The sequence below is a fragment of the Mesocricetus auratus genome, unplaced genomic scaffold, assembly GCF_017639785.1.
Source record: "Mesocricetus auratus isolate SY011 unplaced genomic scaffold, BCM_Maur_2.0 Super-Scaffold_100040, whole genome shotgun sequence".
Taxonomy (NCBI): domain Eukaryota; kingdom Metazoa; phylum Chordata; class Mammalia; order Rodentia; family Cricetidae; genus Mesocricetus; species Mesocricetus auratus.
Window position 1 is genome coordinate 2,457,825 of NW_024429217.1, and position 13,008 is coordinate 2,470,832.

The window sequence follows — 13,008 nt, forward strand, 5'->3', positions numbered from 1 at the left end:
CAGAAGATGCGCGAACCGAGCAGTGGGAAGCCAGGTTCAGTAACAATGCCAATGGAGACAGTAGCTCCGGGGCGCAAAGAGAAAACATGGAAGAAACCGGTCACAAGGCAACTGTCCCATTTGAGGTCAAGATTGCTAGATTTAAGAAGGCAAAGACACTGTCAGAGACCGAGGTCAACCGAGGTCGCAGTTTGGTAAGAGAGGTTGCCGGCCCGGGGACCCGGTTGAAGCGACCCAAGTCTCTGCATTTTGCTTTGCCCTTGCAATAAGCTGAGGGTCAAGGGCTGGAGTAGGATTTAGAGACGGAGAGGCCAGAGCCGCAGTCAGATGAGCTGCGACCAAGCCTGTCGCTGGGGACCAATCCTTTGCTAAAGCACGCTTGATTGACAAGGACACGTGACAGAGTGCGCGCTGAGCGGGAGGCGAATCGCTGCGGGGCGGTGTCCAGGGCACTAACCCGGAACCGGTTTGGGACTCGATTCCCATTGTGAGACCTGGCCTGGGGCGGGCTCTCAGGCAGAGTGGCACTCCTCTCTGAACCAATGGATTACCTGCAACGCAGGAGCGGCAGGCATCTCAGCCAATAGAGGAAGGCAGAAGTTGGTGGGCGGGGACTCCATGAAGCCTCTCTTTTTCATCACCCTCAGGGGGCGATCCTGTGATGGTGCCGCCGGGGTCGCAGGTGAGTGTCGAGCTGCAGGGCAGCAGAGGGTGTCCGGGAGCTCGTAGGACAGGGAAGGTCTCACAGGGGTGGGTCCCGTGGGGCGTTCCCATCGCGGGCTTGGGCTTTGGCTTTGCAAAGCACGGGATCATGAGGCTGGGAGGAAAAGTCCCACGCGCGGCTCTCACCTGACCGGGGAGGAGGGGAAGGATCTCTGGGCCTCTGCAGAAGTGATGGGCACCTAGACGGGCCGGTCTCTCACCCTTCACAGAGGAAGAGTGTCCCTCCAAGTTGCATGCACTCCAGTTGGGCTAGCAGGTCCTGAGTCAGACGCTAACCCCACCCTCGACTCCTCCGACATCGCCGTCTTCCCGAGGGTCTCGGCTGCACCTTCACACCATAGCACTTCCTAGAGGGACACCTTTAAGTAAACTTCAGTTGTGTTTCCCACCTCAAGTTTTGGAGGAAGAAAAGAAGTTTTCCCGTAAGAATGCTGGGAAAGGACAGTCACTCTTGAACCGAGATTGGGGTGGGATACGGGTGGAGGGAAGTTCGTAGATCAGGAATGGTTTCCTTAACTGCTCAGTGAATTTAATCTTTTTCTTCCTTTCTTATAGTTTTCTTTTTCCTTTCACCTAGGTGTTGCTGTCTGTTTTGCCTCAGATCTCTTAGTTCTGTGTTAGGCACAACCTAGAAAGGTCATCCTAATTGCTAGTCCCTAGGGGGAAGATGCCCAGTTACTGTACGTCGTTGGTGGTTATGTGTGTGAACTGCGGAACATTTCTGTTTTCCAACAGAAGAGTAGAGAATGATTGTGGGATGAAAGTCCAGGAAAGCAGCTGTTGTCTGGGATTTGGACATTGGGGGTCTGAGAGTTAGAGGTTGTGGCTGTCAAGTTCCTTGGTGTAAGAACAGGATGAAAACAGTAAAAGCATAGAGTGCTTGACATCAGAAATGCCTTACTTATACATTTTATGTCCTGTTATGAGTAGTGCCTCAGACATAGTAGGAGCTCAGTAAATACTTTCAGGAACCTTAACTTGGGAGTGGGTCACACAAAAACAAATGGTCCTGTAATGCAAATGGGACAGACAGACAGACACATTCACAATCAAATAGCTTTTGTTTTGGTGAGCACTGCTAACAAATTTTACCTTAGGCTGTGCTGAGCTGGAAATTTCTTGCACTTAGTAGTGTCAAGGCTTCAGCTAAAAATTTTCCCTGGATTAAGCCAAGACCAACCAGAAATATAAGGTGGGTTCTGTATTAGTCAGGGTTCTCTAGAGTAACAGAACTTATAAAATGAATCTCTCTATCTGTGTGTGTGTTGTGTGTGTGTGGGGGGGCAGATTTATTAGAATGACTTACAGGGTGCAGTCTCACTAATCCAACAATGGCTGGCGATGAATGGAAAGTCCTAGAATCCAGTAGTTGCTCAGCCCACAAGGCTGAGTGTCTCAGCGGGTCTTCACTATACACGAGAATCCGGAAGAAGTGGTCTCCAGGCCAGTGAAGGGATGGATTTGCTATCGAGGCGAGGGCAAGGAGGCAAAGAGCAAAAGCTTCCCACTCCTGGGTCCTTGTGTAGGCTTCCAGCAGGTCTCAGCTCAAGGTCCAGATTGGAAGTTGATCTTCCTAGTTCAAATTAAGCAAAAATCCCTCCGAGATGTGCCTTCCATTTTTGGGTTTTAGTTAATTCCAGATTAATAAAGTTGACCACCAACAATAGCCATCACAGGTTCTAATATCAAGTCTGTTGAAGTTAGAAATTTAGGGAAGTGTATTTTTATCAATGAACAGTTCATTAGCTCAGTGTAGCTCAGTTTGGAGACAAAGGGATACCATCTGTAAATTCCCAAGTATAAACATAAGAACTGTTGGGGGTGGGGTGCCTATGCAGTTGGCAGCAACACTGAGGAGTTTTAAAACACATAGATTCTGGTAGGTTAAAAGGGCTGCTATTTGTGCCATTTAGCAATGCCATTAGAATAGTCCAGTTAGCTGGGCGCGGTGGTGCCCAGCACTCCAGGGGCAGAGACAGGAAGATCTCTCTGAGTTCCAGGCCAGTGTGGTTTACAAAAGTGAGTTAGTTCCAGGCCATTCAGGGCTGTTAACCCTGTCTCAACATAACAAGAAACTAGTTCAGTTAGTAAATAGTTTTGACCTTGGATTTTTGAGAGCATCATAATCGGAAGGTTGATACTGTATAAAATTCTATTGTTAATGGCAGTCATTTTTATTAAGGACTTTAATCTGTATATATTACTTCAGTAACAGTGCCTCCATATAGGAGGAAAGTTACTTGAATTGAAAAAAAAATTGACCTTGTACACCTACTTTTTTCTATTTCAATACAGCTTCTCAGTCAAGTATAGGGTCTTACTAACCCAGTGTTAAAGAGTAACTGGTATGAATTCTCAATCCAATTTTCTTGCTTTGGTTCTGGGCATGTCTCCCTTTGATTTCTGTACTTCATTCCATCTTTTGTTGTATATAACCCAAATTGCTAATTCCCTCTCAAAATCTTTTTTGGATCTTATCTAAGGTTTCTGAGTCTTGACGCTCACTATAGTATTCTAATATTTGCCATGTATTAGGGCTAATCATTTAGTAAAGAAATAGTTATGTCTACTTCTGAACTAAGAGGTAACAGTGGTAGCTGATACTTGTGTTGGGCTTCCTGTATCTCCATCATTATAAGGTTAATTGGATTAGCCCTCTTAATTCTTAAATGCTATGAGTGTTACCCTAGTCCCATTTATCACCTAGTAAACATGCATGAGAGACTCATTTGCTTGAGACCAGAGGGCTAATAAGAGATAGAATTGGCCAACAAGCCTATGGAGTAATAACTATCTGTTCACAATCTTTAGCATCTGGACTCCCTTCTGATTTTTTCATGTACCTTCCTTATGTCTCTGATTTTCTATATGCTACCTGATAGCATGAGTAATATATTAATTTTTGATTTTTTTCATGCCTGGTAGTATATATCAAGGATATAAGGGCCTAAGGAATTGGCTCATTCAGAAAAGTGCTTGTTGTACAAGCACGAGGACCTGACTTCTGTTCCTAGCACCCATCTGTCTCAGAAAATAGAGGGACAAGTCTCCAAGCATGATTGTACGTGCGTGCGTGCGTGCGTGCGTGCGTGCGTGCGTGTGTGTGTGTGTGTGTGTGTGTGTGTGTGTGTGTGTGTGTGTAGCTTTCTGAACTGTTGAGATAATGACGATGAGCTTGAGTGACAATACAGAAGGGCAGACACCAAGCGTGTTGGGTGATAGCTCAGGAACTCATGGGTGATGGTGCTAAGACAGGGACTGTAACAGCAGAGCACAGAAATATGATTAGTCCAAATGGAGGTCCAGAATATGAAACAAATTTCTGGAATTAGAGCAGGGATATAACTCAGTGGTAGAAAACTTGGATTTTATACCTGTGGGACTGTAGGTTCAATTCCCAGAACTGGGTTTATATAATACTGGTCTGAGATAATTTATTTATATAAAAATAACGCAATGTATCTCAATAGCTTAAATTAGTTTTGTATTGAAACAATATTTGGGGTATACAGAGTATATGGTAGTAAACCAATTCATTATTGCTAGTTTTTTGATGTGGCTATCAGGTTTAAGACTAAATACCTTGAGCTTGTATTTATGAGCTGTAGAGCAATCTCATGGAGAACGGTGCTATCCTTGTGTGCGCATGTGCACACATGTTTGTTGGAGGCGGCAATCGAGAAATGATGTGCAGACAGGGCCCTCAGTTAGGAAGAAAGGAAGAGCAGGTGGGGTGAGCTATTACTCTAGTGCTGTAGAAGGCCTCCTTTTACAGATAGTTCATTTTTGATGAATGAGTGTTTCTTATTTACTCAGTCTGACAATGCATATTCCAACTTTAGTTTCTAATCTAGTCAGAATTCTATTAGAGGTAGGGATAGTTGTCTAAATACATTCTCCTTATAAAACTGGTTCTCAAAAGAGGACTGCTCTTTTAAAATGTGAATTAGCTTAGCTTGCATTTGATGAGTTTCCGGCAAATAAGTCTCGAGTTGCTTCTTAAAAAGTAGACATGATCTCTTTCTAGTGTCGTCTATTTCATTCTGCATTGTTCTCCCTTAAGATGAACTGCCTTTTTCTGTTTGGGAAGCCCTTGTGATGGGAGGAGGCCTTTCTTAATGACCCCTGCAAGGGAACTGTGTAGCCCCTGCTGTACCTGCATGACTTGCTTTTGTTTGTTGTACTTAAGATGGGGTTTTATTCTGTTGCCTGGGCTGGCCTTGAACTCCTGGGCTCAGGTGATCTTGCTTCTTCAGGCTCCTGAGTGACTGGTATGATGGAATTTTTGCTAATGCCCCATATATTAGCCTCCGGGCATTGTTCTGTGTGGGAAAAGCAGTAATACAAACTAAGATACATGGGAAACTGGTCATGGTGGCTCATGTCTGTAATTCCAGTACTTAGTATGCAGGAAGCTGAGACCTGAGCATTGCCTGTTCATGGCCAGCCTGTGCTAATGTAAAACAAGTCACTGGCCAAAATGATGATGATAATGATGGAGCTGATGATGACAACTGTATTCTAAATTCTTAGTGAAGGAAACAAGTAATTATAATTTTTATATTGATGACTTTTACAGTGACTATTGAATATATGGTTTTACATATAATTTGTTAAAATTACGCCTCAGGTTTTCACTTGAACACAACTGCTGAGAAACTTTAAACTACACGTGGACTTCCTTGTATTGATATCGGACAGTATTGGTCTAGCATTTCAGTATATAAAGATGTGCTCGAGGAACTATAGACTTAGAAAATGTAGCTTTGTGTAATAAAAAATCCTTCATAACTTGATTTCTGAGACAGCTTCATGGGTAAAGCAGAAATGCCTTGTTAAGACTAGCCGTGGAGTTTGGAGAAAGTAGCACGGGTTTCTTGGGATGTGCAAGCATGCGCATGTACGTTTCCTTTTTCACTTTGTTCTTAAGGTTTTATTTGTTAATGTGTGTGAGAATGCAGGCCGTGTTGCATCTGGGGTGGAGCAGGCCAGAAGACAACTTTTAGTAGTCAGCGCTCTCCACCGTTGCATAGGTTTTTGGGTTCAGACTCACAGCTGTTTGTCCAGGAAGTGCATTTTTTCACTGGGCTGTCTCGCTAGCCCTTCATTTTGCATTTTGGTTTTCCTTTGCATCCACATCAATTTCATAGTGTTTTCAGAAATATCTACACACAAATAATGTTGCATGTGGCTTAGTGCTCACTAGTGGGGAATAGTTTTTTGTGCCCAAACCCCCCCAATGCTGTAGCGATCTGGAAACACCATTACAGCTCTGTACATGGTTAACATCATTTTAGTTCTCATTCATTTTGTAAGGCTGTCTGGCTTCAGATCTTAGCTTTTTAAAGTGTCTTCAGTGATTTTCTTACTGTTATGTAAAGAGAAGCTTTTTCTTTGCTAGCCTCTTTGGTTTATCCCCCACCAGTCGCCTGGGCTCTGCTGCATTGTAGTCCCCAAATAAACACACAGGAGGCTATATTAATTATGAAGCTGTTGGCCTTTGCTTGTTTCTTACTGGCTAGCTCTGACTTAAGTAATTACCCCATAATTGTTAATCTAAGTATGTCTCTTACCGGAGAATAGTTCCGGGCTCCTACCCCATGGCGTTACATCTCGAACTATCTTGTGTTTCTCCTTCCCAGAATCCTCCTGGACTCCTAGTCCCACCCATCTAGATTCCTATTGGCCAACAGTGCTTTATTAACAAATGTACAGGACTTCCCCCATCACTGTTAGAAAGGGATGGTGGAGCCAGTTTGCTGAAGAGCCCTTTGCCCTCTAGATGATGTAGCATGGTCTCCACTCAGCCATAGCCAGTGTGTGACTATAGTGTCTCATCGTGTTTTCCCTGCAGACGCTATAGCGTCTCATCGTGTTTTCCCTGCAGACGCTATAGCGTCTCATCGTGTTTTCCCTGCAGACGCTATAGCGTCTCATCGTGTTTTCCCTGTAGACGCTATAGCGTCTCATCCTATAGCGTCTCATCGTGCTTTCCCTGCAGACGCTATAGCGTCTCATCGTGTTTTCCCTGCAGACGCTATAGCGTCTCATCGTGTTTTCCCTGTAGACGCTATAGAGTCTCATCGTGTTTTCCCTGCAGACGCTATAGCGTCTCATCGTGTTTTCCCTGTAGATGCTATAGCGTCTCATCGTGTTTTCCCTATAGATGCTATAGCGTCTCATCGTGTTTTCCCTGTAGATGCTATAGTGTCTCATCGTGTTTTCCCTGCAGACGCTATAGTGTCTCATCGTGTTTTCCCTGCAGACGCTATAGTGTCTCATCATGTTTTCCTTGTGTGCTACCGAACCTTCATCTTCCTAACTTTTTTCCTTAAATCACCTTTTTTTCTCTTTTCCCATCTCCTGGTCACTTCTAATTTTATATTCTTTTTTTTTTCTTTTTTAAACATCCTATTTGTGAGACACAATACCATGTATTGGAGACATTCTTTTTGGAGTAGGTGAGATAAGTGACAGAAGAAAAAAAGAAAAATATTGACATCACTCGTTCCTTCAAGTATCCTACAGCACACCAAGAAGTATTGTAGTGAGGTTGCTTTAATGACATATAAATCAATTTGTTTCAGTATTTTTCATAGTAGACGAGTGTTCCATGTCTGGAAATTTGATCACTTGATAGAGGACTTGGGAAGCACATATGAGACCCTAGGTTTGATTTCATGCATTCATAAAGCATGCCTGTGATCCCAAAGCCGCAGAAGTGAAGGTAGAATCATCTGAAGTTCAAAACCAGCATCAGCTATGTAGTCAGTTTGAGGCTAGCTGGGTTACATGAGACCCTGTCGCAGTAAAATAAAATAAACCAATTTAATTATAAGTGTTCCAAAATGTGCCCTAAGTGTATTAATATTAAATGTTACAATAACCAATTAACATTTTTATTAGAAATTTTTTGATATACACTAAAATAATTTTAGCCTTTTTGTTCTAGTGGACTAGCTGTATGCACACCTGTAGGCTTTGTAATACTTTAGTTTTCAGTGCTATGGAATAAATGCTGTCATTTTGGCTAGTTTCTAGCTCCTGCCATGATATCTCAGAAAATGGAATATTTGTGTATATTTAACACTGTTGAGTTAAACATACCTACATGCCTGTTGCTCAAATCAGGAGCAATACCAGCATTACTATGATTTGCTGTCCCTTTGCCAAAGTTATTTCAAGTTTTCTTTGATTTAGCAATGAAAATTCACATTGTTTATTTTTCATAGACCTAGTGTCTGTGTGTTTTAAATTGTGGATTGTTCACTGTGTCTGTACTAAGCTACATTCTTAGCACTTTCTAACTGAAGCCATACACAGGGAGGTTAAGTGATTTAACCCCAGTCAGACAGCTCCGGCCTAGTGCTAGCTTTTTTGCCCTTTCTGCTTTGGTTCTTATCTCTCTCTCTTCATTGTTTTTCCTCTAGTACTCAAGGAAGAGCCCAGGGGTCTTGGACCTTGCTCATGCTAGGGAAGGGCTCTGCCAATGAACTATATATTCAGTTTTGTTTTTGTTTTTTGTTTGTTTTTGTTTTTTTTTTTTTTTGAGAAAAAGCCACACTATGTATCCATGCCTGGAATTTGGACTTTTGCTGGCTGCCTCCGAGTCTGAAGTCAGTGTTGTCTACACCTGTCTCAGATCTAGTGTTCTGGCCCAGGGACTCTGACTCCAGAGTCTGTGATTGTGACTGTAGCATACATTGTCTCTCAGAAGTCTTTTAATTTATAAATACTTTTTCTTAAAGTTCATTCACAAAAGGCTTGCATTGGACTGGAAGGATACTGATATTGATCATACATTCTGCATCACTGGGCTTCTATTTATCATTAAATATCTTTAGAAATTTTGCAAGTGTATTTTAGAAATAGTTTGCTTGCAGTCCCCTTTTGGTTTTGCAAACTTGCTTCTTTTTCTGTGTATTTGTGAAACTGATAGGGATTTTTGCAAGCTCTTTTATGCTTCTTTAGTTCTCTCTGGCCTCTATTAGTTCAGAAAGTGGCTGTTTGGAAGACAGTTATTCCACAGGAATGGGCAGAAACTGAAAGATGTGATGGGCATATTTTTGATGATGTTATTAAATATGCATAGTTGGTTGAATAGAGATCCTCAGAGCTAGAAAAAAATACAAGATAAAGGTTTATAAATGATAATAAAATGCTTTGTTAAATTAAAAAATGGGGAGTTAGTGTTTATTCATAACTCTGTAAGGGAGAACTCAAACAGTAGTAGACTTGTGTATTTCCTGATTCAATTTAGCCTTGTGTATTTACTATTTTTTTGCTTCAATAGGGGATACTCTGAATTGGGAGTTCCTGCAGAAATATTTTCACATAAGTGAGCCCAAATTGTGACAATTAAGAGATACTTTCAGGTAAACGGGGGCTGAATCAAATTTCAGATTTTATTTGAGCCCCGGTGGTTTCAAGCTGTAGTTGGACAGTTGTTTTTAGCAAATCAGCTCGCTGGTTGTGGTATGTTGTGGAAGTTGTAGGTTCATGGATTTTTTTTTTCTTTTCTCCTTTAGGTGTCTAGACTGCCTCCATGACTGGATGAATGAAAGCTCAGTGACTTTGAACTAAGAGCCGACAGGGCGTCGTTGGGCTCGTTCTCTGTAGCACACTTCACATACTTTGCAGGGCTTTTCTTGCCATTCACACTTGCACGGAAGCTTTAAAAATGAAGCAACTGAAAAGGAAAAGGAAAAGCAATTTTAGTGTTCAGGAGACTCAGACCCTCTTGAAAGAAATTACCAAAAGGAAAGAAGTCATTTTTTCCAAGCAACTCAACACGACGATAAACGTGATGAAGCGAATGGCCTGGGAGGAGATTGCGCAGTGCGTGAACGCCGTGGGAGAAGGAGAGCAGAGGACGGGCACCGAGGTGAAGCGGCGCTACCTCGACTGGCGCGCTCTCATGAAAAGGAAGAGGATGAAGGCCAACATGAAGCTGGTTGGTTCGGGCTTTCCTCTTCCCACGTCTGATTTAGACGACTCTCTCACTGAAGAGATCGATGAAAAAATTGCATTCCGAAATGATGCAAATTTCGACTGGCAGAACGTGTCGGATTTCCGGGATGCAGGTGGATCCCTGACAGAGGTCAAGGTGGAAGAGGAAGAAAGGGACCCGCAAAGCCCAGAGGTAAGTATTAACCCGTGAGGCCGTTTCCTTTATCAGCTGCCCACCGGTGCTGGGGAAGCTCCCCGATCTTCAAGCTCACACACAGTAGATACCATTCTCTTTTCTCCCGGTGTCCTCAATGCCTGCCTTTTCACCTAAATGTAATTATTTCACGGAAACCTACATATTAGTGGCATCGGGTAATTCATTTGAACAATCTTAAGAGTTGAGATTAAATAGTTTTATGAGCTCAGACAGCATGGGAAGTTGTCAGCTATTAGGCAGGGCTGGGGAGATGACTCAGTGGGTAAATGGCCCAAGCCTGACATCCCTGGGACCCCGTTAATGCTGAATGCTATAGCATGTATCTGTAACCCCAGCACTCACATGGCAGAGCCTGGAGAATGTACCTGAAGCTTCCAGTCTGCTAGCTTGGAATTTGCCTCACAGTAAACAAAAAATCTGCTTCAACATGGTGGAAGGCGAGAGCCAACTCCGGAACAAATGTCCTCTGACCTCCATAAATGTCATCTGCACTCAGACATGCACATACACAAATAAGTAATAAATGAAACAATAATTATTCAAAGCTAACAACGGAGCAGCCTGACAGGGACAGTAAGAGCAGGTACTAAATTAGCCTTTTTTTTCTCTTCTCTCAGTTTGAGATTGAGGAGGAGGAAGAAATGTTGTCATCTGTCATACCAGATTCCAGAAGGGAAAGTGAGCTCCCTGACTTCCCTCATATTGACGAGTTTTTCACCCTCAACTCCACGCCGTCCAGACCCGCATACGACGAGCCCCATTTGCTCATGAACATAGAGAAACAGAAACTGGAGCTGGAAAAGCGCCGGCTGGACATCGAGGCAGAGCGGCTGCAGGTGGAGAAGGAGCGGCTGCAGATCGAGAAGGAGCGGCTGCGCCACCTGGACCTGGAGCACGAGCGCCTGCAGCTGGAGAAGGAGCGGCTGCAGATCGAGAGGGAGAAGTGGAGGCTGCAGCTGGTCGGCGCCGAGAAACCCGCCCTAGAGAACGAACTCGGCCAGGGGGAGAAGCCCATGCTGCAGCCACAGGACATAGAAGCCGAGAAGTTGAAACTCGAGCGGGAGCGCCTGCAGCTGGAGAAAGACCGGCTGCAGTTCTTGAAGTTCGAATCCGAGAAGCTGCAGATCGAAAAGGAGCGCTTGCAAGTGGAGAAGGAGAGACTGCGGATTCAGAAGGACGGGCATTTGCCTTGACTGGGCTCCGCCCTCTGCTTAGCAGTGATTTGTGAACTGTAGCTTTCCCCATCAGTTGATGTGAAGGTGGTTGCTGAATTAGCTACCTTGTTGCCACCCCTGTCCAATGTCAGTGTTTTTAGTAGGAAAAAGATAGTAACACATAGGTAGCCACGTGGTTCAGTAGTGTGTTATATAAAAGCTCCTCTGCCCACCGTAACGGATAGCAGAGGATCTGCTAGACTCTCCCACATTAGTAATACTGCGTAGAGCCCTGTCTTATTTGTGCAACCCAAGTTTATGGTAATGTCTACAACAAAGTTCCCATCCAGTTATTCTCAAGTGCAGTTTGGGCTCCCAGAAGACATTTGGGATTGTGTGGTGACTTTTTTTTTGGTGGACAGAATAGATGGGTGTGGGCTGCTACTGGCCTCTTATCAGTAGAGGCTCCAGGCTCTGCTACACACCGTGTAATGGCTGGTTCTCCTCTTTACCGGAAAGAATTACCGAGCCCAAAATATCACTAGAGCCACGTTTGAGAAACCTAACCCTGGCCTAACTGTGTACCTCTATACCTATCTTTTACAATTTTAGAATATTAAAACTTCAGGTATTTATGTGGGTAGATATTTAAATGGCCGAAAGCATTTTAACTGTGAGACATTACTGTGTAGTATATTGGATATAGGGAGTGGTGGAGGTTGTAGGTACTTTATTCTCATGGTGTTGTCTATCAGTAGACTGAGACTAACAGCAAACCTGGGACTTTCTGAGACTGTATAAAATGAGTCACTTTGAAGGCAGTCCCCCTCAAGAACGAACACAGTTGGGAAGGAAGCTTTAGTTCCCCCTTCTTTAAATCTGTCGTCTTAGTTTGAATACAGAACTTAGCATTTCATTTACGTACTGAGATGTTATATAAGAGACAGTCTGAAGCGAGTAAAAATGATACCAGTGCCAAAAATGGTGACAGTAGTCCATGATAAACCCCATGAACTGCTGATTGAGTTTCACAAGTGAAGAGTAGTCATTTGAGACTGAGAGATGGGGGCAGTGCCTTCTGCGTCAGCAACAATGGTGTTGAAACGATGGAATAGCTGCGTGTTAGGGTCAGTGGAAGCACTTGCTTAGCTTAATCTCTGCAAGAGTCTATGAGAAGGTGACGTCTGACATCACAATCTGAAGTTCAGAGCAGGCCTGCAGTAAGTAAGTGGCTGATCTTTATACAGCGGTGTATTTTTGTCTTTGCCCCTTCAGGATGACTAAATCCTGAATTCTGAAAGCAGAGGGCTAGCTTTGCCTGATAATTTGCCTATAGTGTCCTGATGGGGGTTTATCACAAGAAAGTACTTTCTGATGCACAAGGGAGGGACTGCACGAGTTCACTTTGTGTTTTCTGTATTCTAGGGCTGATAGCTTTAATACAATACTTCTGTTGACAAACTACCCAGATTCTGTATTTGTTCCTTGTTAATTTAAGAATGGCTAGAAATCATGTTTGAATAATGGGTATGCAGAGGGAAAATAATACCCATGATTACTTATCCTGATTTTGAAATAGTGTTATTTTTTTATAAGTCTATTAAAAGCTTCTACCTTAGAAAGAAATTTGCCTGTCTGCAAGCTTATCATTTGAGGGTACGTGTTACTTAGCATAGTCAGAAAGTGTATTGGGAATGGCTTAGGGGAGCTAATAGATATATTAGACTTGTGAGCTATATACCAGCATTATTTATACCTACTCCCCCCTTGTTCTTTTGTTTTGTTTTTTAAGATAGTTTCTCTGTATTGCCCTGGCTGGGCTGGAACTGTGTCTGTAGACAAGACTGGCCTCGAACTGAGAGATCTGCCTGCCTCAGTCTTCTGTGTGCTGGGATTAAAGGCGTATGCCACCCCTCTCTCCACAACTTGTTTTAAATGAAAAAGTTTTTCATGCAGTGTCTTAGT

The 13,008-nt window shown here is 43.3% G+C and overlaps 1 protein-coding gene across 2 annotated transcripts; it reads left to right on the plus strand.

Moving 5' to 3' along the window:
• Nucleotides 1–527: 527 nt before the first annotated feature.
• Msantd4 (Myb/SANT DNA binding domain containing 4 with coiled-coils) lies at nt 528–12,669 on the plus strand. Of its 2 annotated transcripts, none has more exons than XM_005077313.4 (3): nt 528–682; nt 9,252–9,865; nt 10,507–12,669. In XM_005077313.4, exons 2-3 carry the CDS (start codon nt 9,404–9,406, stop codon nt 11,080–11,082), a joined length of 1,038 nt encoding a protein of 345 aa, XP_005077370.1. In that variant the 5' UTR covers nt 528–682; nt 9,252–9,403; the 3' UTR covers nt 11,083–12,669. The 2 variants fall into 2 exon arrangements, with proteins under 2 accessions (XP_005077370.1, XP_040590677.1); XM_040734743.1 differs by lacking the exon at nt 528–682 and adding an exon at nt 731–1,145.
• The last annotated feature ends 339 nt before the right edge of the window (nt 12,670–13,008 follow it).

Excerpts from the sequence above, each read along its gene's own strand:
- Msantd4 (XM_005077313.4), top strand. The coding sequence starts at position 9,404 with ATGAAGCAACTGAAAAGGAAAAGGAAAAGCAATTTTAGTGTTCAGGAG. Across the intron at positions 9,866-10,506 it reads GGGACCCGCAAAGCCCAGAG|TTTGAGATTGAGGAGGAGGA; the intron begins GTAAGTATTAAC and ends CTCTTCTCTCAG.